Raw genomic sequence first — 26,332 nt, 5'->3', positions numbered from 1 at the left:
TAAGTTAGAGATATCTTAAAACTTGTACGTGAAGAATTATTTGATTGACAAGGATTCTCATAAATAATAAGATTCATTGAGTACAATCAACAATATCTTCTCCTCTACTTTAATTTATTGAGTTTTGTTTTCTTTTTGTTTCCAACCAAAGCAACCAAAAAAAAGAAAAAAGAAAAAAGGAATGTGGGGTTTTTGTGTTATTGTCTTCTATTGCTGAATTTTTAAATGTGGCTCACTTATTAATGCCAACTTTTACATAACATACTTAAAAACAAGGAAAGGGATCCTCTTCGGATCTCTTCCGCCAAATTCAACAAGTTATGAGATCTGGGCTATTGAAATTTGATCAAACGGCTACAAACAGGGGTCTACTTTAAAAGTTATAATAACTTTAGCTGTTAGATCAAATTTCAATGGCCCGGATCCCTGAACTTAGTGGATTTGGTGGAAGCGATCTAGAGAGGATCCCTTTCCTAAAAACAAAGCTTAGCTGCTGAATAATTAACAACGGTTCTGTTAAAAAGTTAATGTAGCTGCTCCTTGATTTGATACATAATGTTCAATTTAATTTTTTTTTTCTAGAGAAAAGAACTTAATATGTACCAAACAAGGAATTAGCCACATTGATTTTTTTAATAAGAAATATTGTTAATTGTTTAGTAGCCAAACTTCGTTCTTTGAAGATCTTATTGTGACCTAAAAATAGAAGAATGATTAGATGAATTAGATGCACGGTCACTGTGACATTCTAAATCTACTGATACAATATCAAGTGTAGTAAAATAACATGTGACAATATGTTATTAGACGGAAACACTATTTTTCTCTAAATTGCTCTCCAAAAATAGGTGCCCGCGTTCCCTTTTCAAGAAAAGAAATGATGTTATGGAGGAGGAGGACACCTGGTGCTTTCAGTTCTCAGCTCAAATGTTCTCACTATGTTGTCGGTGGCTCCACGAAGACTAAAATGCCATTACCACTAAAATTCACGGTCTAATTCCAAAAGGCCTTTTTAGTAACTTCACTAGTAATTGTCCCACTTTCATTTATATGTTTTGGATTCATTAATGGGGTTAGGAAAATAATGGAGAAAACGATTGAAGAAGCAGATGGCTCTTCCTCATTTGTGAGTGGACAATTTTTTGAACAAACCGCCCAAGAATCCGCTCATGGTAAATTGGGTTGGGTCGGTGTTAAATCATTTTATTTGTTAAATAATGAGACCACATTTACACTCTTGAATGCTTTTGCTACATCAATCAATATTGTATTTTTATTTGTTTGACAAAAAAAAAAAATATTGAACCTTCATCAAAAAAGGCAAATAATTAACTTAGAAAAGGTAAAGTATTTATAAATATCTCATTTTGATTTGTTGTCGATGTAAACCTCAAGAAAATCTCTTTATTCTAGAAATAAGAACTTGACTTCGCTACTGAAAGATCAGCAGCAGCTGCTTACGACCAATTGCGGTTGAACACGTGTTCAAGTTTTTATTTTTTTAATCAAGACGACACTGTCTAACCGTGATTGGTCGTACGCAACTGCTGCTGATCTGTTCAACAGCGAAATTCTATCCCAGAAATAAACCAATATTTTCCTTTTTCTCATTATTTTATTCGTTTGTTGTTTTCACATTTATAAAATAAAATAAAATAAAATAAAGTGAAATAAAAAGGCTGGTATTTGGTATTTGGATGTGATTTGCATGCATATACATCAAAGCCAAGCCAGTGAAACCAAAGAAGCCAAGCCCTGTGAGCCGACTACCGGTTAGGGTTGGTGAAAGACAAGCAGCAGCCGGTAGTACCTACGGCCCAAGTACTAGATATTCTCACCAAACCCTGGATTAATCTTGTCCCTGGATTCGTTCACATCCAACGGCTGATCATTTCGCAACCATTCGATGGGGACCAGGATCCTCTCCTATCTAAGGATAAGGATCTTCATGATCAAGGGATGTGAGCCGTTAAATGAAAATCCAACGGCTATAAACAGAGGATCTCTTTAAAATTATAATAATTATAACCATTGGATTTTCATCCAACGATCCATATCTCTTGTTCATGAGATTCCTCATCCTTAAATTAGAAGAGTATCCTGATCCCGATGGTTAATGACCGACGAAGATAAAACAAATCGAAACGGAGGCGTCCGGTAAACCGGTGAGGATAATTAAATAGTATAAATACGAATAAGAGGCATTTCGGACAATTGCAGTCGTTTGATCGTCTTCCGCTTTCTCTGCGTTAAGGGTGTGGTTCGAAAAGCACAGCCCCCTTCTTCTTCCCTCCAACTTCCTCCACTTCCAGATCCGCGCTTCAGAGGTACCATTTTAGCGCTTTTCTCTGTTGGGTTTTCGTTTTCCTTGTCCTTGCTGTTTGTGGTTTGATTATAATGTGAGCGGGCTGGCGGTTTGTGGGATTTTTAGGGGGACTTTATAAGTTTCGCTTTGGAAAAAATGAAAGATCTGGCAGGTTTAACTCGATGTGATTGTTTTTCGTTAGCATTTTGCCCTTGTGTTTTGTGATTTGACAAGTTAAATTCAAGTGTTTGGGTTTTGTTTCAGTAAACCTTGCAGATCTGATAATTTGTAGTTTTATGGGATTTTCATTGTTCCCTGTGGCTGTAAGTTTATGTATTCTGAAGATTTTTCATAGACTGGTGTGACTTGTAGTACTGTCCTTCTTAGTAGAACCCTGTTAATGGTGGATATTTTAGTGAACTGCCCTTTATTCTTGAAGATGAGCTTGATGTTGTCATTCATTGTATCTGTTTTGGAGTGCAGAATCTGTTGGGCTTTATATCTGATGTGATGTGATGCTTAAATGCTTTAGGGATATGTTTGTTCACTCTGTATTTGCTTTTCTGTGGGAATATTTACTTTTGTTAAATTCGAAAGTACAATTGATGTTGTATTCAGATTTACGACAACTGCGAATTTGGTGATATGCGGGTTTTTAATCTTTATTCTTTCTGTAGTTAGAGCTATGACTTCTCTTTGTTGCTTATATTTATACGGATGTGTCTTGGTATACTTTTATCTTGTGTAGAGAATGGAGACTTTCCTATTCACATCTGAATCCGTGAACGAGGGTCACCCCGACAAGCTGTGCGACCAGATCTCTGATGCAGTGCTAGATGCCTGCCTTGCCCAGGACCCTGATAGCAAGGTTGCCTGTGAGACATGCACCAAAACCAACATGGTCATGGTGTTTGGAGAGATCACTACCAAGGCCAATGTTGACTATGAGAAGATTGTCCGTGACACTTGCCGCGCCATTGGATTTGTTTCTGATGACGTGGGTCTTGATGCTGAAAACTGCAAGGTCCTGGTTAACATTGAGCAGCAGAGCCCAGATATTGCCCAGGGCGTTCATGGTCACTTTACCAAGCGACCTGAGGAGATTGGTGCTGGTGACCAGGGTCACATGTTCGGATATGCCACTGACGAAACCCCTGAATTGATGCCTCTTAGCCATGTGCTTTCCACCAAGCTTGGTGCTCGCCTCACTGAGGTCAGGAAGAATGGTACCTGCCCCTGGTTGAGACCCGACGGCAAGACCCAAGTTACCGTTGAGTACTACAACGAAAACGGAGCTATGGTTCCAGTGCGTGTCCACACCGTCCTTATCTCCACCCAGCATGATGAGACTGTCACAAACGATGAGATTGCCGCTGACCTCAAGGAGCATGTCATTAAGCCTGTTGTACCTGAGAAGTACCTTGATGAGAAGACAATTTTCCACCTTAACCCCTCAGGCCGCTTTGTGATTGGCGGTCCTCATGGTGATGCAGGTCTTACTGGACGCAAGATCATCATTGACACTTACGGTGGATGGGGGGCCCATGGTGGTGGTGCTTTCTCCGGAAAGGACCCTACCAAGGTCGACAGGAGTGGCGCCTACATTGTGAGGCAGGCTGCCAAGAGCATTGTAGCAAATGGGCTGGCTCGCAGGGCCATCGTGCAGGTGTCTTATGCCATTGGTGTGCCAGAGCCCTTGTCGGTTTTCGTTGACACATATGGAACTGGAAAGATCCCTGACAAGGAAATCCTTAAAATTGTGAAGGAGACCTTCGACTTCAGGCCTGGTATGATCACCATCAACCTCGATCTCAAGAGGGGTGGCGGTGGAAGGTTCTTGAAGACAGCTGCCTACGGACACTTTGGAAGAGACGACCCAGATTTCACCTGGGAGGTTGTGAAGCCCCTCAAGTGGGAGAAGCCTCAGTCTTGAGAGATGGATCAAATACCGCCCCTGCTGCCGAAGCTTTTGCATTAATTGGCACCGGATGAATAATTTGCGTGTTTTAATTGCTGCTGTTGTACAACTTAAAAAGCAAATTTCTAATGTTCTAATTTCATACTTTTTATTTTTAAGGTATTTTTCCCCTATTATTTGTTCATCTTTCTATTTCTGTAACATGATATGTTCAACACCGGTGTCTGTATAAAAAGAAAAAGAATTTTGTCGAAATTGTTTTTAGAGAAGAATTAACACATAATATGGTTTCACCGACATGGTATCCTATGTCAATGAAATAAAATTTCTAAATACAAATATTTTCTTTATAATGGAATTGAAATTGGAATGAATATGGAGAGCAGAAAACTCGAACTTCAAGCCAAAGTTTGTACGAAATTTGCCAAAGTTATTTTGTATTTGGATAAAAATTTCTAAATTATATAGCTATTTATTAATTGTCTGCATCTACTAATCATTTTCATTTACCATGTTCCTTGTAAATTTTGAATATATTTTAAGCAAAACTAATGAAAAGTCTTAAAAAACTTTAGTTTTAATGAAAAATGACAAATAAAGGTGTAAATGAATGATACCAGGAAAGGTAAAAATGTTATTTTTCGTTAAAAGTGAACAGTATCAAGAGTGTTTCGTTAAAACTTCTTATATTTTATTCATAACGTATGCATTACTTGCCACATCATATGTTACACTAATATGACAAAAATCAGAGTCTCCCAAAAATTCTTTTTATTTTATATCTACAAGTGATAATAAGGAATTGAACTCGAATTCAAGATTTTGTGTAAAAAATAGACGGTTCTTAATCAACTAAGTTGCAAACTCCTTTTAATGTTTTGACCTTTTAAAGGGTTAAAGCGCTGCGAATGCAAAAAGAGGGTACCAAATACTGATATAAGTTGATCGAAAACAAAAGTAACTGAATAGTGCACATGAGATAACAAGGTGAAAGTACAAAACAACAAGTACAAGTCGATTGAAAATACAAAACAAGAAGTACAGTTCGAAAAATAACTGATTAAATTTTGACGGGGGAGAATATATCTATGCATTATTGATGTAGGTCCTTGCTCGACTAATCAAATATCCCCATGAATCATGATCCGTCATCACAATAGATACTCACAAGTGCCAACAGCTGCCATCCAATCAAATATTACAATTGCATTAGTAATATGAAAGACCGAAACTCAATAATAATTATATAAATAAATAAAAGGAGAATTGGAGCAAAAGCGGCAGGGGGTTGGAGACGTACATGGATTCTGAGAAACAACTAAGCCGGTGCCATTGAAGTGGCAGTCCCAAAAGTGCTTTCCGGTGGCCCTGAAAAACAGATTCATGGCAACAGAAGCATGTGAGACGGCATTCTCTGGGCTGAAACAACCGCCACCTGGCTGAATCGGCCTGCAGTCTATTCCTGCTTGGCCGCAGCTATAATCAATGTTCTGCCGAAGCTTTTCAACATCTGCCGACGGTTTTGCAATGCACCATGTTAATGTTGCAGCTGCCCCACCGTTTCCGATATCCTAAGAAGACGATCAAAATCTTCACTTCCATTTCTTAAATCAAACAAATAAATCTCCTTGGAAAAAAAATTGTATACATCATACCCTTCCTATGATTGCAAACATCTTCATCAATTGCTTCCATATTTTCTGAATAATTTTTTTTCTCAAATTGTGCTACATTTTCTTCTAGATCCAAGCGATTTTAGGGTTTATTGCCTTTTAGATTTTAGGGCTTCAATAAAATTGTTTTTAGATTTTAACCTGAATGATTTTCAAAATCTAATATAAGTCCTTATTTTTAAAACTTACCATGTTTAACACATTTATTATTTATAAACTTACCATTCGAAATTCTTTACCTATCCATAATTAATGTTTTTTTATTTTACGCTCTAATCATTTTAATAGACAAGATTTTATTCAAAACTACGTACAAGCCATCTACCGTATATCATTATTTTCCTTTTTTTGTCCTAGTTTTCTTTCTGGATCCATTGGAAGACCTATGTAATGACAACACATTTGGCAAGCACATGAATAAATTTTCGTTTCTTAGTGTTGACTACAAAAATTACAAAACCTACGTGGCGCGCAGGCCGAGTAACTAATGAGCTAACTACGTCCTTCGGTTGAATGCGGGGCGTGCCAACTCGTCGGCCGAGCTCGGCCGAGGAGTAAAATGTGATGTCGCGTTGGGTGCGCTGTTGACTTCTGTATCTTGCGATTGTGACCGAGGAAGGAACGCTCTCGGCCTCTGGGTTCTATAGCCTGAAGACAAGGCTACTAATTCTACGGAGTTCACAAGTCGTCGGACCCTGATTCGGTCACTGTGATTATATTCGTAAGAGTATAAGCACGCCGAATCGAGACCAAACTATATGGGCACAAGTACTCGAATGTGATGTATGTCTTAATGGTAAACGTAGTTCGGCCGTCAGAATGCCGAACCCTGAAGCTTACTTGCGAGTATCCAATCATAAAACCACTCGGCGTCCAATGCGCCGAGCAATGCAATTCGTAACACCCAACTATGCCGAAAAGGCTTAGTAGGATGACCTCTACTAACAAGAGTTCGAAAACCCTTCTCGGCCGAGACTTGGATAGATAATCGGTCGACCTCGACGCAGTGCTGTTTATCCAAACTGAAGGTGCTCCTCGGTCGGCTGATTCTGCGGCAGCAGTGCTGTTTATCCAAACTGAAGATGCTCGCCGGGTGCCTCCACAGTGCTGTTTATCCAAACTGAAGATGTGTTAGCAGGAAAGGAAAAGGAAAAAATCTCAAGATGTTTGAGAGGTTTTGCGCAGGGCAATTGTGTGCTGATTGTGAAGGGTCTTTTCTATTGCGTAATTTCTTGTATTTATAGCACCTCGCTCCTTGAATCCCATTCTGATTTGGATTGGGAGTCCTTGTCCCATCTCACCTTTAACTCGAACAATCCTAGTCCTACTGGGATTCTGAATTCTCCTCCTTTTGAAGCTTTATCCCTTGCCGGTCGAGAATCCTGGTCGCACCAGGATTTCCTCGACCTTTCCTCATTCATCTGGACTACTTAAGATAGGATCTGGCCGACCCTGCCAGCTGGTCCGGGTTTCATTATTTGGCCCATAGCATGTGTCATTACCTTGGGCCGAGCACATCTTGCTGCTCGGCCCAATCATAATATTTTGGGCCCAAACATTGCCCCCTCGCTTCTGAGGTCGCCGACTGTTAACTCTTGGTCGAGCCTCGGCCTTGAAGAAGCGAAAACATTTATTGCTTTTTTGGACCTTACTTCATTAATGACCATTATTCCTGCATATTTATGAGACATGATTGCACCTTCCTCGTTGCCCCCAACGCGTGGCCACGTGTCAATCTTCCGCCGCTCTTAAAAGCTTCAATCATGGGCCTCGAAACCGTGCACTAATTGAACCGTCTTATCCTTATTAATACATTGAACCTGTCGCCGCACGCCATCGTGCGTCCTGGATTTTCGACTCCTCGATCCCATTTTCGCAGGTTCCCAAAATATCCGAAATGATTGCAGGCTTTCCCGGTTACATTTCCCCCTAATTTGAACTAACGCTTTTCGAATTCCAATCCCTTTCGAAATTCAGGTGTTTGATCTTCAATCTGAAAAGCCTATAAATACCCACACTTTACTCTATTCGTATCTTACGCTTTCAGAAATCCCAAACTCTCAAATTTTAATCATCCTTGCTCGTTCAGACCAAACCCTCTAGTTTTCCTTTCTGCAATCTTTCCAGTTCTTCCAGATTACTCTAATGGCTTCCTTTATCGCGAAACTTTCCGAGGAGATCAACAAGTGCAAAGACTTCATTGATCGGAGCACCGTCAAGACGCTGCGATTTGAAGAGGACATGGCCACCACCCACCAGATTCTGGGTCCCCTCTTCAGAGACGCAGTGCCGTCGTCCGTTACTGACCTGCTCAAGGAGCAGTGTTTAACACCCCTGCTGCAGGGGTTCGACTGGTCAAAGTGGACTCTGGCGCGGCCTCAGGGAGCCTGGCCCTCGACCACCACGGCTTGGGCTGCCTGGGTCAACCGGATGAGCGCATTCTTCTCCAAGGAGTGGAAGGCTCTTGGCATCTATGATGCCATTATGCTGTCAACCATGGAGATTGCCATGGATAAGGAGCTGCTCCTGGCGGCCCTGAGTCTATGGTGTTCGGCCACCAACACCATGGTCTTGCCTTTCGGCCCTCTCGGCCCCACAATCCTCGACGTCTCGGCCATCCTTGGGACTTCCCCGACCGGCCTTCCCATTGACGCCGCCCTTTCTGGATACCCTTCTCCTCTCGACCTGAAGGCGCTATTCGACGAAAGGGTCGTCGAAACACTGAGCCGGGGTGATCGGGAGCCCTCAAGGGAAGAAGTTCAAAAACTTCACAAGAACTTCTTCAACTACAACACCCTCATCCTGCATTTCGCCGGTCGAGGCGAGGAGGGCCTGAGGAAGGGAGAGCACGAGGCCTTCCTCTTCTACTGGTACAACAAATTCATCTGTTGTACCAGGTCGAACAAGTGCCTGGCGGAGAACATGCCGGTGGCCCAGGCACTGGCCAATGGTCGCTTGCTGGCGCTCAGTCCAGCCATACTCGCCAACCTCTACCGTTGCCTGGCTGAGGCGACCATTGGCAAGATTGACCCGCACCAGAACGGACCCCTCTGGGTGTTCCAACTCTGGTTGCAGGTCTACTTTTCCACCCTTCGACCGGAGGTTCCTGCCTTCGATCGACGGAACGGCCGCCCTTGGCCTTCAACTGGCCTCTCGACCGGCGCCTCCTCACCGAGCCGACGAGGTCTTCAAACACTTCCTCAGCCTCGACGTTATCTCGGATGACGAGTTCCTGGTGTGCCGGCGCCAGGAGTACCCTTCCTCGCTCAGGCTTCCTTCGGCAACGTGGGCCGCGTCCGAGGATGCGGACATTCGTCAGCGATGGGGGTCGTTCGTTGTGGCTCGTGACCTTCCACTGGGTTGCGATGCCCGCCGAGCGGGCTGGGAGGTCTACCACCCCAATTTTGTCGCCCGGCAGCTCGGCTATCTCCAGGGCAGCCCAGTCCCCCTGCTCGCTTCTCGGTCACTCCTGAGTCGGGGACGTCTTACCGGCTCATCTGAGAGGGAGTGCAAGACGTCCGACCAGGAGTTCCAAGAGAAGTGCAAGAAGTTCCGGATTCGGCCGGCGGTTCCTGAATCTTTGGGAACCGACACCTTCGGGGACTGGTGGGAGGAGTACACTGGCGACTTCTTCGGCGCCCCGGTCGAAGATCTGGTGGAGAAGATCTTCGGCGACCGTCCTCGGTCGACGTCCTCGGCTCAACCTAAGGAGCCGGCCCAAGGTAGTTTTTCCGCCTTTCTTTTTCTTTTTTGTAACTTGATCCTTGTTACTAATCACCTTGCCCTTCAGGGAGTCGTGTGCCAAGGAAGGTAGAGGTGGTCGCCGCGGTGGCGAAGGCGAAGAAGGTGCAGAAGCCCATCGCCACCGAGCGGGCAGTTCCGGCCAAACGCCCCCACCGAGCGGCCGAGCCGGAGGTTGATGCCCCTCGCCCTTCTAAACGCGTCAAGAAATTGGCGAAGAAGGGCGACCGGGAAATTCATGTCGTCCCTAGTGATACTACAGGGACGGCTGCTCCTGCCGGCTCTCCTCCTTTGCCGGATGCCCCAACTCCACCAGTCGTCTCTTCTCCTGAGGCCACGGCCGCCCCCATCGGCGCACCAGCTTCAGCCTCGGAGCCGGTCGTGGCGCCTGCCGCGGGGAAGTCGGCAGCACCTGTCGAGGGACCCTCTTCTCCAACGGTCGTTCTGGAGGTATGATTCTACTTCTCCCCTCGTTCCTTTAGGTTTTTGGTCATGACACAAGTTTCTTTTTGTTCAGGATGTCGAGAGCGAGAGCGAAGAGGTCCCCTTGGCACGCCGTCGCCGACCAGTCAACTCTCCTCCCGTTCATCCTCCTCCGGTTGTGGAGGCGACTACTCGACCGACTCCTCCTGCGGCGGATCGCGGCAAGAGACCCATGGCCGACCCTGAGGCCACGGCCGAGTCGCCGATCCACCCGCAGGATGAAGACCTCCCCATTCCTCCGCAGGAAGTCTCCTCGGCCTATGTAAGTCTTCACTTTTTGTATTAATTTTCCCATGACATGTTCTTAAAAGACTATTAAATGTCAGGTGCCCGAACAGTCATTTCACCGACAATTTTATGCGCCGACGGGCGTTGTCTATATTTCTTGGCCACCGTCGTGGCCATCAAATGTAGATGACCTCCATCGGCCGCGTGAATTGAGAAGCGGTCTGAGGTACTGGGCTCGGCCATTAAGTTCCCTGGGTTCGAGCAATGACCCAGAGGGCATGGCCGAAGTCTCCTCTCGGCAGGTCTAAAACAATCCTCTTTCTTTTGATGTACTATACCACGATGTTTTTACTATTCTTCACAAAAATTTCCTCTTATGTGCAGCCATCGTGGGAGTTGGAGCTTGACGCTCTACTCCAGAGCACGACCGGTGAGGCCGGCTCCTCCGCTGCTCCTGCCGAACCAGCAGGAGCCATGCCCGAGGCCGAAGTCTTCGTGAAGCTGCGCGAAGTCCTTTCTCTCACTGCCTCCTAAGCTCTCCGATGCCAGGGTCTTGACTCTGTTGGAGAGTGTCTTAACGACCTTGCCAGTGGTGGTCACCTGAGCCCGGAGGGCATCTCTTTCCTTACCGATCTCCTGGAGCGGACTCGACACCACTTTCTTATCTTCGAGCGAGCACTACAAGCCGAGGATGACCTGAAGGTGGCCAAGGTCGCGCAGGAGGCTGGCCGAGTGGAGTTGGAGGCAATCAAAGCAAGGAAAGCGAAGCTGACCGAGTTTGATCGCCAGATCTCTGACCTCGAGCGTCAAATTTCTGACCTTCGACAGCAAAGGTCGGCTGCTGCTTCCGAGCTCGAGAAGGACTTTGAGGCTAACAAGGCTCGGCTGACGGCCTTCGCTGCCGGTGCACGGCGTATCCAGCAGCTGCAATGCAACAAGAAGACACGGCAGGCTGAGATAATTTTGAGCGAAGCGAAGTGGCTGGAGCTTAAAGCTGCCCTCGAGACTTTCCTCCCTTCGACCCCTTAGGAACCCATCATTGTATTTGTATTTGTTGTAATAATCTTTTTGCTATCAATACAATGGTCGTTTTGCTATCAATACAATGGTCTTACTCTTGCATTTCCCAAGTAATTGGATAGTACTTATTTAAAAACTTTCCATTAATCGGTAATTTGTGAACTGAACCCGTCCGATCTCTGAGATGATATGCCCCCTTGCCGAGGACTTTGTGAACGACGAATGGCCCTTCCCAATTCGGCGACCACTTCCCAAATCTTGGGTCTTTAATCCCAACAGGCAACACAGTTTGCCAAACCAATTCTCCTTCGCCGAACGTTTTTTGTCTTACACGCTGGTTATACGCTCGTTCGGCAATTTCCTTTTGCGCTATCAACAAGTTACCCGCGTCGATTCGACTTTCTTCTAAATCTTCTAATTCTTGCCGCATCGCTTGACAATATTCAACACTGAACAAGTCACTCTGCTCGATTACTCGTAACGAACTTATACTCAACTCGACCGGTAACATGGCGTCGTGTCCATAAGTTAACGCGTAAGGGGTGGTTCCAGTGGCCGACCGGGGTGAAGTTCGGTATGCCCATAACGCTTCATTTAACTTCAAGTGCCACAACCCAGGTTTCTCTTTTACCATTTTTTCAAGGATGCCGATCAACACTTTATTGTTTGCCTCGGCCTGCCCGTTTGCCTGTGGGTAGTACGGCGTAGATTGCTCGAGTCGGATGTTCAAACTTGCCGCGTATTCCTTAAACCTATCGGCCGTGAATATAGTGCCATTATCAGTTATGATCGTTTCTGGCACGCCGAATCTGGTCACAATATTTTCCTCTACGAAATTGCATACCTCCTTGGCCGTTAATTCGGCGTATGATCTTGCCTCGACCCACTTAGTGAAATAGTCAGTTACTACCATAATCCACGCGTGTTTCGCTGCCCCCGATGATGGCGTGATTTTGCCAATCACGTCCATTGCCCAACCTCTGAACGGCCATGGTTTAGTGACCGAATGTAGCAATTCGGCCGGGGCTCTCTGTACGTGTCCATGAATTTGGCATGGTACGCATCTCCGTGCATATTCGATGCAATCCTTTAATATATTGGGCCAAAAGTAACCGTGTCGTCGGAGCAACCAACGCATCTTTCGTCCAGACTGGTGTGCTCCGCAAATTCCTTCATGTACCTCAGGCCATTGCTTGGGCAGCCTCGTCTGGGCCGAGGCACAATAGCAGTAAACCATCCTCGCCCTTGCGATATAATTCATTTTGATACGACACGTAATTCGTGGCGAGGACCTTCGTTCTCCGGTCGTGTTTCCCGTTGGGATTATCGAGGTACCGTAACATCGTTTTTCTCCAATCATTTGGTTCTACCTCGACGACACATATTTCTACGGGGTCTCCTCGTTCTAGTAGGGATGGGAGCGACATTACCCTGGTACGTATTACGTGTGTGCACTGGAGAGTTTGCCGATTGATCAAGGCCGGGTACGATTGCAGGCCTGTGGCTGCGATTCGGCCGAGCTTGCCCTCCATGAGTTGTGCTTCGGAGGCGATCTGGGCGAGTTCATCGGCATCGGTATTGTAGATTCGGGAAATGTGTTCAAACGTGATCCGTTCGAATGACTCGGCCAGGTAGGTGGCGACCATGTGATATGGCGCTAAAGTACAACTCATGCAACGAAAAATGCCGTTCAATTGGTTAATCACAAGTTCGGAATCACTGAGGACAAGAACACGAGAGGCCCGTAGATCGTGTAGAACGTGTAGGCCGATAATGAGGGCTTCATATTCAGCCTGATTATTCGTGCAACTGAAATCCAACTTGAGAGAAAAATACCATCGGCAGTGGTTGGGCGACTGAATTGCAATGCCGACACCCGCCGAAGTCGAAGTGCTGGAGCCATCGAAATGCATGGTCCAATGGTTATCGCGTATGTTGACTAGACCGATGTCGACATCGCCTCCTTCAAAACCGTATGGGGAGGGGTGTTGGGCCAAGAAGTCGGCGAGAGCCTGCCCTTTGACGGCCTTTTGGGGTACGTACTGTAGGCTGAACTCGGATAAGGCGAGCGTCCATTTCCCGATTCGACCTTTGACGATAGGTCGAGTGAGCATGTACCGAATTACGTCTGTTTGAGCAATGACCTGCGTAACTGATGGGAGCATGTAATGCCGAAGCTTAGATGCGGCGAAAAACAAAGCTAAGCAAAGTTTTTCGACGGGTGAATAATTGAGCTCTGGGGAATTCAGATTTCGGCTAAGATAAAAGACAGCTTGTTCACGTCCTACATTGTTGTCTTGCGCGAGGAGACACCCAATGGATTCGGCAGCTGCCGAAATGTATAATTTAAGGGGTTTGGTGCGACAAGGCGGAACCAGCACGGGTGGGGTTGAAAGGGCCACCTTGATTTGCGTAAATGCACTTTAATGCTCTTCGCGCCATTCAAATTTATCAGTATCCTTAAGTTTAAGGAGAGTGGAGAATGCCTTCATTTTGCCGGCCGAATTGGCGATGAAGCGGCGAAGGAAGTTTATCTACCCAAGTAGCGATTGCAGCTGCTTCTTTGTCGTGGGAGGTGGGGCGCTAATGATGGCGCGGGCTTTATTTGCGTCGACTTCGATGCCGCAATGGTGCACCAAAAACCCTAGGAAATTACCGGCCGAAACACCGAAAGCACACTTAGCTGGGTTCATTTTGAGATTATTCTTGCGCATGCGAAGGAACGCCTGCCGCAGATCATCCAAGTGCGTTTGGCGGCGTTTTGATTTTACCACCACGTCGTCGATATAAATTTCGACGATGGTTCCGATTAAGTCGTGGAAGATCATGTTCATGGCTCGTTGATATGTGGCGCCGGCATTCTTAAGGCCGAATGGCATGACTACCCATTCGTAAGTGCCGAGTGCCCCTGGGCAACGGAAAGCTGTCTTGTGGACGTCAGCTTCGGCGATGAAAATCTGGTTGTATCCCGCATGACCGTCCATAAAAGATAGCAGTTCATGATTAGCTACGGCATCAATGAGCAAATCTGAGATTGGCATTGTATATTCGTCCTTGGGAGTAGCCAGATTTAGGTTACGGAAATCGATGCAAATGCGGAGGGCACCGTTTTTCTTCAACACGGGGACGATATTGGCCAACCATTCAACGTACCGAGCGGTCCTAATAAATCCGGCCTTAAGAAGCCGAACCAATTCTTCCTTAATGCCGAGTTGTACCTCGGTCGAAAACCGGCGAGGAGGTTGCCGAAAAGGCTTACAGCCATCTTTGATGCTGTTTGGACCCAAATTTACGCTATCGGCCTGAGCAATCGAGACCGTAGAATGAGTAAAATTCTGAGCCATTGGATTGGAAGAAGGTTGAGATAATTGATTAATAATTTGTCTAGATAATATTATGATTTTAATAATCACAATATTATCTGGGGAATTATTAAGAAAATTATTTCTAAAAATGTGGAGATAATTGAGGAGTCCAAAAGATTAAATGCTACCGGATTAGAAGATCAAAGGTGGCTTCAATGTCGTGCGGCTATGCATTTTCAAAAAAGGTGTTTTGGATTTGTGCATGTGGTTGGAAGAAAAGGATGTGGCATGCATGGTTGCACGGGCAAATAGGTGGTGATAGGCTTTGGCCTATCATGAGATAAGGAAATGGCCACGTGGAATGCATCCAGAGGATAAGGAAGGAAAAACATGGGCTTTTTGAAAAATGGTGATAATACCGAAGCAAATTTAGGAGATGATGGCTTTCAGTCAGTTTGAATTGAAATCAAATTCTACTAGTGAAGCCGCACCATGCATTTGCTTCTATAAATACAAGGCTGCGAACACCATTCAGAGGACCTCCAATTCAACACACAACTGCCCTGCGCAAAACCTCTCAAACATCTTGAGATTTTTTTATTTTCTTTTTTCCGCCGACACATCTTCAGTTTGGATAAACAGCACTGTGAAGGCAACCGGCGAACATCTTCAGTTTGGATAAACAGCACTGTTGCCGTAGAATCAGCCGTTCCCGAAGCACCTTCAGTTTGGATAAACAGCACTGCGTCGAGGCCGACTGGTTATCTATCCAAGTCTCGGTCGAGAAGGATTTTCAAATCCTTATTGGCAGAGGTCATCTCATTAGCCTTCTCGGCCAAGTGAGGTGTTACCAGGTTACTACATTCGGCACCTTGAGAGCCGAATTTGATATTGAACTTCGTAGAACTAGCAGCCTTGTCTTCAGGCTCGAGAATCCAAAGGCCGAGATTTGTTCCTTCCTCGGCCGCAGTCGCAAGATACAGAAGTCAACAGCGCACCCAACGCGACATCAACAAATTTTACTCCTCGGCCGAGCTCGGCCGACGAGTTGGCACGCCCCGCATTCAAACGAAGGACGTAGTTAGCTTATTAGTTACTCGGCCTGCGCGCCACGTAGGCTTTGTAATTTTTAGGGTCAACATTTTGGCACGCCCAGTGGGACCCAGTGCTAGAACTACGAAGTTCATATGATATATCAAGATTCCAATCTGGCTCAACGTAGCCGATTGTACGAGCGCCTAGAGGAATTGAAAAAACATAATGAAGAACGAAAGAGATCTTTGGAAGTGGAAAAAGTTCTTCGTGGCCATAAAGAATTGCAAAAGTCATTCGCTTACATGTTGAGAATAAAAGCTCATGTTACCCTGCAAGAGCAATGGGTAAATGAAGACAGGGCTCGATTTAATGCCTGGCTAGATGGAAAATATTTTCCTTACGTTTTCGACTACAAATCAATTCCATTTGAGGAATGGTTGGTTGAAAAGACTGGGGGGCAATTTTCCGCTTCGGCCGTAATCAGACATCGGCCTAAGAAAATTGTTAATTTGGTCGAGGAACAAAGGCCACCTATCTTTTCGGCCGAGACTAAAAGTGTGGTAGGCCTAGAAGAAAATGTTCAAGTTTCTGAGCCAAAAATTGACTCAGAAAATGATTCTTTAGAGGAGTGTTCCAATGACGACCAATACCGATACACGACTTCAGACCATAAAACCACATCAATTGATATGTTAATTGGAGACATGGTTTTAGATGCCGAAACTACGCCAATCAATATGATTATTGGTGATAAAGCCGATAGGGAGAAATCCCATTCGGCTAAGTTGTTCGAGTTGAAAGCCGAAATTGGCGAAATTGTTATGCCTGGGGAGCATAATAATTGTCCAACACATTTGGCGGCCGATGGTAAAAAATATTTCACCAAGTCAAAAATATTTGGAGAAAATTCTTTATTCGGCCTAGAGCAAAATCAATTTGAGAATTTTGATATTAAAAGATCTCAGCTTGGAATAAAACATCGTTGGCCTCCTCCTGATTATGGTTCGGCCACTTTTATTTCCATTTGCTAAATTATTTTCTTAACCATTCGGCCTCTCGGCCGATACTTAAGAAAATCAGGGGGGCAACAGGCATTAAGCCTTTGTAGAAAGCTAACCAATGACCACCATGTTTATTAGACACATAATAAGTGGTATGCTCGGCAAATGTCCTTGGTTTTTAAAAAAAATATATATTTTTGCAGAAGGCCACCTGTGCTAAGTGGTAGGCCTTCACGTGGTTGGATATTTCAAAAAAAAAAAAAAAAAAAAAAAAAAAAAAATGAGACAACTCTCGGCTGTCTAAGCCGAGGCCAAGAAAATCAAGAAGATGCTGATCATTCGGCCTTTCGGCCAATACTTTAAATGGGGATCGGTCGAAGAACTTCCAAATGACTTCGGCCTGCTTCCACCAAGCCTTGGTCGAGAAATATATATATATATATATATATATTTATATATATATATAAAAGAGGTGATAGAAATATGCATGCCCGACAACATCATTCCAAGGCCAATGGGCCAAGTTTTGATTTTGTTTTTTGTGGTTTTGGATTCATATATATGTGATGATGGTCTTCGGCCACTTTAAGACCTCGGCCGACAATGAAGTTCCTCGGCCACGAAACGTATCTAGCTAATGTTCCTCGACCACTTTTATTAGTTATATATAATTAGTTATGTATATATAGGCAGGCCGAGCTCCAGGAATGGTTTTCATCGTCTTCGACCCTAGTTCTACTCGGTCTCGGCCCCACTTTATCCTCGGCCCACTTTACAAAACTATATGGCCGAATATATATAAAAAAAAAATATATATATATATATATATGTTTTGGCCGAATGGTTTGTGTTCGCAGTTCCAAGACACGAATAGTGAGATGCTCATTCGGTTAATAAAAGGAGGCCGTTGAGACTGGCATGGAGCCCATTGGTGGAAAACATATGAATTTCCTCAAAGCCGAGTGATGGTGGTTTTGATGATGTGACTTTAACCCAATGCTTCTTGAACTCGGCTCATTTCTCTCGGCCCCATATGGTTTAGCCACTTTTACAAGTCACTAACATATATATACACGAACACACATGCCGAGCTCGGCGAGATGATGCTCGGCACAGGTTTGTTTTATGTGTGTGTGTGTTTGTGTGTATGTGTGTGTCTATATATATGTATATATATATATATATATATATATATATATAAATTCCGAGTTAGATGAGAAGCGGTGGCCCATTTGGTGAAACATAATGAATTTCCGTAAGGCCGAATGATGGTTATTCGGTGGTGGTTTTGATAATATTACATGGGTGTTATTGCCAAAAAGCAAAGTTTCTTTTTCAGTGACACGATGGGATTTTGTTGGCTACGAACAATTAATTTCCTTGACCATTCGGCTTATGAGCCGAAGCTCAAGGAAACTGGGGGGCAATGTTTGGACCCAAATTTACGCTATCGGCCTGAGCAATCGAGACCGTAGAATGAGTAAAATTCTGAGCCATTGGATTGGAAGAAGGTTGAGATAATTGATTAATAATTTGTCTAGATAATATTATGATTTTAATAATCACAATATTATCTGGGGAATTATTAAGAAAATTATTTCTAAAAATGTGGAGATAATTGAGGAGTCCAAAAGATTAAATGCTACCGGATTAGAAGATCAAAGGTGGCTTCAATGTCGTGCGGCTATGCATTTTCAAAAAAGGTGTTTTGGATTTGTGCATGTGGTTGGAAGAAAAGGATGTGGCATGCATGGTTGCACGGGCAAATAGGTGGTGATAGGCTTTGGCCTATCATGAGATAAGGAAATGGCCACGTGGAATGCATCCAGAGGATAAGGAAGGAAAAACATGGGCTTTTTGAAAAATGGTGATAATACCGAAGCAAATTTAGGAGATGATGGCTTTCAGTCAGTTTGAATTGAAATCAAATTCTACTAGTGAAGCCGCACCATGCATTTGCTTCTATAAATACAAGGCTGCGAACACCATTCAGAGGACCTCCAATTCAACACACAACTGCCCTGCGCAAAACCTCTCAAACATCTTGAGATTTTTTTATTTTCTTTTTTCCGCCGACACATCTTCAGTTTGGATAAACAGCACTGTGAAGGCAACCGGCGAACATCTTCAGTTTGGATAAACAGCACTGTTGCCGTAGAATCAGCCGTTCCCGAAGCACCTTCAGTTTGGATAAACAGCACTGCGTCGAGGCCGACTGGTTATCTATCCAAGTCTCGGTCGAGAAGGATTTTCAAATCCTTATTGGCAGAGGTCATCTCATTAGCCTTCTCGGCCAAGTGAGGTGTTACCAGGTTACTACATTCGGCACCTTGAGAGCCGAATTTGATATTGAACTTCGTAGAACTAGCAGCCTTGTCTTCAGGCTCGAGAATCCAAAGGCCGAGATTTGTTCCTTCCTCGGCCGCAGTCGCAAGATACAGAAGTCAACAGCGCACCCAACGCGACATCAACAAATTTTACTCCTCGGCCGAGCTCGGCCGACGAGTTGGCACGCCCCGCATTCAAACGAAGGACGTAGTTAGCTTATTAGTTACTCGGCCTGCGCGCCACGTAGGCTTTGTAATTTTTAGGGTCAACAGATGCGTAGCTCATGTTCGACCAAGTTTCGATCGAGGCCTGGCATTTCATGGTAACTCCACGCGAAGCAATCTTTAAATTCCTGGAGTAACTTATGGAGTTCGACCTTCGTGGCCGGTGGGAGTAACGCGCTTATAAACAATATGCGAGGATCATCGACCGTGCCTACGTTAACTTCTTCTAATGGGTCCTTGACTTGAGGCCGATGGTCCTCGAGTTCGGCCGGTGCAGCCCGAACTTTATCAAGAGACAAAACAGGGCCGTCATCTGCTTCGGCCAAAAATTCAATTAAATTGATGCCGGAATGTGGTTGCTTGGTAATGGCGTACCAATGGGCCAGCAGACGTTCCATTGTTGACAAAACCGCGGCCTGATGCTGTTCTTGCTTGGTGTGCTTAATCATCGGCATTGGTGACTAAATCTGCCAAGCCAAGTCTCGCCGAATCCTGTTGGACAGTCTCGGCGCCGACCTCAATCACTTTCTGCACTGAAATTCGCGTCGGCCGCCCATCCTCGTTAAGGCCTTTGAGGGTGATGTAGCCGACGTGATCGTCATAATAGCGAGCCTGAATCATGTTGGTCTCAAATGGTTGATTATCGGCTGGATGGACGGTGACCGATTTGCCGTCCCAAAAGATGAGAACTTGGTATAGTGATGAAGGAATGCAGCTAGTTTGGTGGATCCAGTCTCGACCAAGTAATGCGTTATAGTCGATCTTGGAATCAATTATGAAGAATGCCGTCATGTGTTGACGACCGGCAATGTTAACTTCCAATGGTAGCACTCATTTGGTCTGAGACTTGTCACCAACGAAGCTGCTCATAGTGATCCCTGACGGAATGAGTTCATTATCAAAACGGCGTACAGCCTTCATGACAGATATTGGCATAATGTTGATTGTAGCTCCACAGTCGACAAACACTTTGGAAATAGGGAATCCTTCGATGTGAGTCGTGACGTACAACGGCTTCAGGTGTTGGAGATTAACCGAAGGGGAGCGAGGAAATAGCTCGGCCAAAGCCGCCTTAAGATTGTCCGTGCTTCGGGTTTCTCTGTCGTCGTTGTTTGCAACGAAATCGACTTGTGTTGCTTCTTCGGCGACTACATCTCCGTCCAAGAAATTTGATTGGAGGGTACTGGGTTGAAATTCAGCTGGTAACACGTGGACCATACTGATCTCCATTTGTTCGAGGACCGAAGGACCCATTGGATCGTGGTCGTCGTCTTCTGCCGAACTAGCCACAGTATCGGCCGGCGGAACATCCTCGATCAAGCATTTGAGTGCCTCGGTAAGAGCCGGTATCCGAGACGTGGGAACCAAGTCGAGTGTGGTGTGGCTATTTTCCTCGACCATGTTGACTGTCGAAGATTTATGTTGGTCCTTTGTTATACGGGCTCGTTCTTCATAGGCAATGCGGGCGTTCCTTGTGTCGAGATATGTATCCAACCGTGCTATCCGTTTTTCTTCGTCGGCCGTGAGGCCGAAGAGCGATACCGCTGAGAAAACTTCGAAATGATAGCGCAAATGCTGAAGGTCATCGAGCGAGAAAGGTAATTCGGCGGTGTCGATATCTGTATAAGGATCAACTTCAAAACCAAGTACCCGAGCTTCCCGTATATGTTGGAACCTTGCCTTAATTGCTGGGTCGGAGGTTTTCTGAATGATTTGCTCGGCATCGGGGCAAGTGAGAGCTAGGTCGAGGGCTTCCTGACACGCCTTGGGTAGTCCGTACAAGTTATTGGCGGAGTATTTCTTATGAAACTCTCGCATGTATTCCAAGGACTCACCGAGGAATGGGGGATGTAGGTTGCGCCGTACTTTGATAAACGGCTCGCGCGGTGGTAATGGGGAAAGTTTCCTTTCGGCCTCTTGCGTGAAGTGTTCTAGCCGAGCTCTAGTTTCCCCAGGACGGAGAAGGATTTTGATACGTTTCTCAGCATCCTCAATGGTGGTCTCGAAACCGGCAGCTGCTACTTTCTTCCCTTCGGCTAACTCGGTCATGATAGTCGGGGTTGGCCGTTCACTTACGCTTTCCATGGCCTTCTTTGGTTGCCACTGGTTGGCGGGACTGGCCTGCGCTTCTCGTCGCCGAGCCATGCAATCGATCCGTTGACGGCGACGTTTTTGGGATTTAGATAACGCCGTATATAAACCTGTTGGGGAGTTGTAACTGTACCAGCGTTGATCCGATGTCCTGGGCAGTTTGAAAGTTTTGCGATCGGCTGATGAGCTGGAACTGTTGGTATTGCGCGAGTAATAATCCTCATTATAGAAAGGCGCGTCGAAGTTAAGGCGCCGCCTGACCGAGGCCTGGTCTCTCGGCCGAACTTGTGGGCCGAGTCGATCAAACACTTGACGTCGCGACCCAAGTTCCTTTGATGATGTCACTGGCACGGTAAGGGCCTTGGGTGGTGTTGAAGATGTTTTCTTCCCAGGCTCAACTGGTGTTTTACAATGGTCACATAAAATCTTTGATCCATGAGAATCGTCGGTATTTGACCTCATTGTAGGCTCGCAGGCGGGTGGTCCCGATTGTTCCGTGGGTGGTGCATTCGAAAAGATATCGAGCTTTAGCCTTGTTCGACCATTCCGTTGACGGATATGCTGCACCGGGACGTATTCGGCCTTCCCTTTGTTTTTTGGAAGATGAGCATCCACCATACCAATTGTTGTTGACGGGAAGGGATTGACGTCGACCGCCATCTGCTTTTCTGGAAATTTCAACTTTCCTTTCTCGATCCAACTTTGGATTGTATCCCGGAATACGACACAATTATTGGTCGCATGCTTATTAGAGTTATGATACTTGCAGTATACCTTTCCCTTCAATTCATCGACCTTAGGTATAATATGTCCTGGCCGAAGCTTGATGATCTTTGCTGCCAACAATTGATCAAAAATTGCATCGGCCTTGGTAATGTCGAAGGTATAGACTTTCGAAGACTTATTCATTTCCTCGGCGGCCGAATGGGCTTTGGTGTCTTTGCCATTTACTTGAGCCAGAGCCTTGCAGACGTATGGCTTGTCTATTACTATCTCGGCCGCATCCACACTAACATACTGATGGTCCCCGCTTTCAGCCGAGGCATAGCTAACCGTGGGGTTCTTATACAACGTTCCCCGTGAAGGTGACTTTGATATCTTTTCTTCTCGGAGCAGATAATCATACTGTTCGACGTGTTGAGCAAGTTCGTACATATCGCGAATGTTTGCCCCCAAGAACTTCTTTTTGTACTCCACGTCTAATCCGTTGAGAGCAATCCTGACAAATTCCACTTCGGGGAGTGGTACTCGGCACCAATTCCTGGCCGACTTGAACCTTGTTAAGTACTCCATTGGAGATTCGTCGGATGCTTGAGCCATCCTGGCCAAAGATGATACGGACATCTCCATCCCTGGCCGATATAATTGTTCATGGAACTTTTCGACCAACTCCTCCCAACTCTGCACAGAATTGGGTGGAAGATTAATGTACTAGGCGAAAGCGGAGCCTGTCAATGAAAAATTAAACAAATGTAGTTTGTAGAAGTCGCTATTGACGTCCCCACACTGCGCTGTGAAACGAGCTACATGTTTTAATGAGGACAAAGACGATTCCCCGGCGAAGAGGCTGAAATCAGGGATCTTAAATCCTCGTGGGTATTCAAACCTTTCTACGTAAGCCGAGTATGGATGAATGAATTTTGGAAACTTCAGCCCTTTCTTCAGGGCTGAATCAATCATTCTCTGGACCTTGGTCATGTTCACGGAAGCGGCTTCTTCTCCCTGGCTTGGTCCCTCAGATCTATTTCCTGGTCCTCTTCTTTCCAAGGTGACTGGTTGCGGTCGAGCGGACCCTCTCTCGGCTGGTATGGGCACGTTCGTCGAGAGCTGCCAAGGTTGGCCGACCTGGCCATCTTTGAAGGCTTTACTAACTAATATTTCAAGCATTCTGGTCTGTGTATCGTTGTTACTTCGTATTGCTTCTAGTAAATCATTCATCTTTTGACCAATTGACTGCTCGACCTGACGATACTGCTCATCAAGTCGTCTCCGAAGAAACGACCTAGTTGGTGGATCAGAGCCTTCTCCACCATCGTCGTCGCAATCTTCCACTATCCCCTCCACAAACATGGGCGTCGTTTGATTCGGGATCGCCGCGTTGTGAGGTTGCTCGCCGAGACAGATCTCATTTTCTCGGCGTGTCACACTTGTAGCCTCGGGTGGCATAGCAATGATCGGATTTTTTGCTGGGTGTGAATCCTGCCCAAGGCCTTGCACTGGTAAGTCAGCTGTTGACTTTCCCATGGTTGTTCTCTTCTTGGTAGACCATGTCTCAACGGTCATGAACTCCGAAGGTTTAGCACAATGGTCCCACTGGGCGTGCCAAAATGTTGACTACAAAAATTACAAAACCTACGTGGCGCGCAGACCGAGTAACTAATGAGCTAACTACGTCCTTCGGTTGAATGCGGGGCGTGCCAACTCGTCGGCCGAGCTCGGCCGAGGAGTAAAATATGATGTCGTGTTGGGTGCGCTGTTGACTTCTGTATCTTGCGATTGTGACCGAGGAAGGAACGCTCTCGGCCTCTGGGTTCTATAGCCTGAAGACAAGGCTACTAATTCTACGGAGTTCACAAGTCGTCGGACCCTGATTCGGTCACTGTGATTATATTCGTAAGAGTATAAGCACGCCGAATCGAGACCAAACTATATGGGCACAAGTACTCGAATGTGATGTATGTCTTAATGGTAAACGTAGTTCGGCCGTCAGAATGCCGAACCCTGAAGCTTACTTGCGAGTATCCAATCATAAAACCACTCGGCGTCCAATGCGCCGAGCAATGCAATTCGTAACACCCAACTATGCCGGAAAGGCTTAGTAGGATGACCTCTACCAACAAGAGTTCGAAAACCCTTCTCGGCCGAGACTTGGATAGATAATCGGTCGACCTCGACTCAGTGCTGTTTATCCAAACTGAAGGTGCTCCTCGGTCGGCTGATTCTGCGGCAGCAATGCTGTTTATCCAAACTGAAGCTGCTCGCCGGGTGCCTCCACAGTGCTGTTTATCCAAACTGAAGATGTGTTAGCAGGAAAGGAAAAGGAAAAAATCTCAAGATGTTTGAGAGGTTTTGCGCAGGGCAATTGTGTGCTAATTGTGAAGGGTCCTTTCTATTGCGTAATTTCTTGTATTTATAGCACCTCGCTCCTTGAATCCCATTCTGATTTGGATTGGGAGTCCTTGTCCCATCTCACCTTTAACTCGAACAATCCTAGTCCTACTGGGATTCTGAATTCTCCTCCTTTTGAAGCTTTATCCCTTGCCGGTCGAGAATCCTGGTCGCACCAGGATTTCCTCGACCTTTCCTCATTCATCTGGACTACTTAAGATAGGATCTGGCCGACCCTGCCAGCTGGTCCGGGTTTCATTATTTGGCCCATAGCATGTGTCATTACCTTGGGCCGAGCACATCTTGCTGCTCGGCCCAATCATAATATTTTGGGCCCAAACACTTAGTATCCCCTTCTTTTTATGGATAAGATGTGGTCCTTTTCCGGCTCAAAGAATGTCTAGTTAAAGAGTAAGATGTATCATTAAACGAGCAAAGCCATGAACATTACCTGATCAGGTCAAAAAAAAAAAAAAAAAAAAACCAAGATTAAAGTTTTGTAAAAACGATAGAGAAAAGAGAAGGTAAAAATATTTAACTGCCCCATTTCCCTAAAATATGTTGGGAAATTTGGGCTAAAATCAACTTTTCTAGCTCTTGTAGCAAAGCTAGTTTTACCTAAAAAGGCTAGTGTCACCACATTTTAATGCAATTCCACTTCATGTATATGCAACGCTGCAACAAGGCGATAATGTGGGTTGTGGATGCATGCACTGATTGGGACAGAGAAGAGCAGATATTACAAGTACAGTATAAACGTGTATAATGACTTTGAGCGCACCTGTGCAGCAGCAAAGCAAAGAAGAAGAGCTAAGCCCATTGCGACCATTCCCACAGGCCTCTTTGTCACCTCCATTTTCTCTCTTACTCTCAATTAGGTCAGTCGATGGCCGGTCGCTGCCGAGAAAGAGTGATAGCAAGCTCAGTTGATGGCCAAGTATGAGGAATACACAGGAATTTATATAGGGTTCTTTAGATATAGCCCCTTAAAATTCCTATTTTCCAAATAAAAATCCACCTAAATTTAACATTCAAATAAAACCCAAATTTCAAATAACCTACCATGTAGACAAATATATGACCAACTATTACAATACATTTACAACTTATGCCACAAAATCCTAATTTACTCATCCTAATTATGATGACCAATTAAATCCATATGGATATTTTTCCTTTCTTGTATCATAAATATTAGCAACATATGTAAATTAGTTTACCAAATTAAAAAAAAAAAAAAGAAGACATATCTTGTACCGAAAAAATAATATTGTTTGAATCATGTAATTACCTACATACAAATTAATTTACCTACTTATAAAATATTATAGTAATTTACTTGCATTTTGAATCATGTAATTACCTACATACAAATATTATACTAATTTACCTACATTTAAATTAATTTACCTACTTATAAAATATTATACTAATTTACCTACCTTTAAATTAATTTACCTACTTATTAATATTATACTAATTTACCTACATTTAAATTAATTTACCTATTCCAAAAAAAAAAATAGTGATATTAGATAATAATGTTCGAAGGTTGTGGGTTTGTGCTTGTAGGCAATTAAACAAACTTTTAATCTAATGCACATAAATCATGTAGGTAAATTAGACCCTTTAAATTTTGGTTTGATGGAATAGGTAAATTAGACTATTTTGTAGGTAAAAATTGTGTGGAACATATAGCTTTTGTTTGGTGTATTAGGGATTGGAGTATTAGCCGAAGTTGTTTTACGTTTATTGTTGTGTTGGTAGGTAAATTAACTAATATATTTAATGCACAAAATTATGAAATTAGTATTATTATTTTTCAATTGGCACGTTATAACAATTTGAAAGTTATATATTGAATATACAATG

The 26,332-nt window shown here is 44.7% G+C and overlaps 2 protein-coding genes across 2 annotated transcripts; one reads left to right on the top strand and one right to left on the bottom strand.

Annotated features, from left to right (window-relative positions):
• Window positions 1-2,174: 2,174 nt before the first annotated feature.
• On the top strand, window positions 2,175-4,399 carry LOC103956841 (S-adenosylmethionine synthase 1-like). The gene is made up of 2 exons (XM_009368882.3): window positions 2,175-2,327; window positions 3,054-4,399. The coding sequence occupies exon 2, from the start codon at window positions 3,057-3,059 to the stop codon at window positions 4,236-4,238; it is 1,182 nt and encodes a 393-aa protein (XP_009367157.1). The 5' UTR covers window positions 2,175-2,327; window positions 3,054-3,056; the 3' UTR covers window positions 4,239-4,399.
• Window positions 4,400-5,216: 817 nt separating this feature from the next.
• LOC125472685 (major pollen allergen Ole e 10-like) lies at window positions 5,217-25,521 on the bottom strand. Its single transcript, XM_048574394.1, has 2 exons — window positions 25,242-25,521; window positions 5,217-5,794 (listed from the first exon to the last, which is right to left on the bottom strand). The coding sequence occupies exons 1-2, from the start codon at window positions 25,314-25,316 to the stop codon at window positions 5,456-5,458; spliced, it is 414 nt and encodes a 137-aa protein (XP_048430351.1). The 5' UTR covers window positions 25,317-25,521; the 3' UTR covers window positions 5,217-5,455.
• Between the last annotated feature and the right edge of the window lie 811 nt (window positions 25,522-26,332).

Source organism: the organism of the source record quoted next, unplaced genomic scaffold (assembly GCF_019419815.1).
Source record: "Pyrus x bretschneideri cultivar Hongxiangsu unplaced genomic scaffold, Pyrus_bretschneideri_v1 Contig71, whole genome shotgun sequence".
NCBI lineage: Eukaryota > Viridiplantae > Streptophyta > Magnoliopsida > Rosales > Rosaceae > Pyrus > Pyrus x bretschneideri.
The sequence above is the reverse complement of the archived record's forward strand: the minus strand, read 5'-3'. Positions and strand labels throughout refer to the sequence as shown.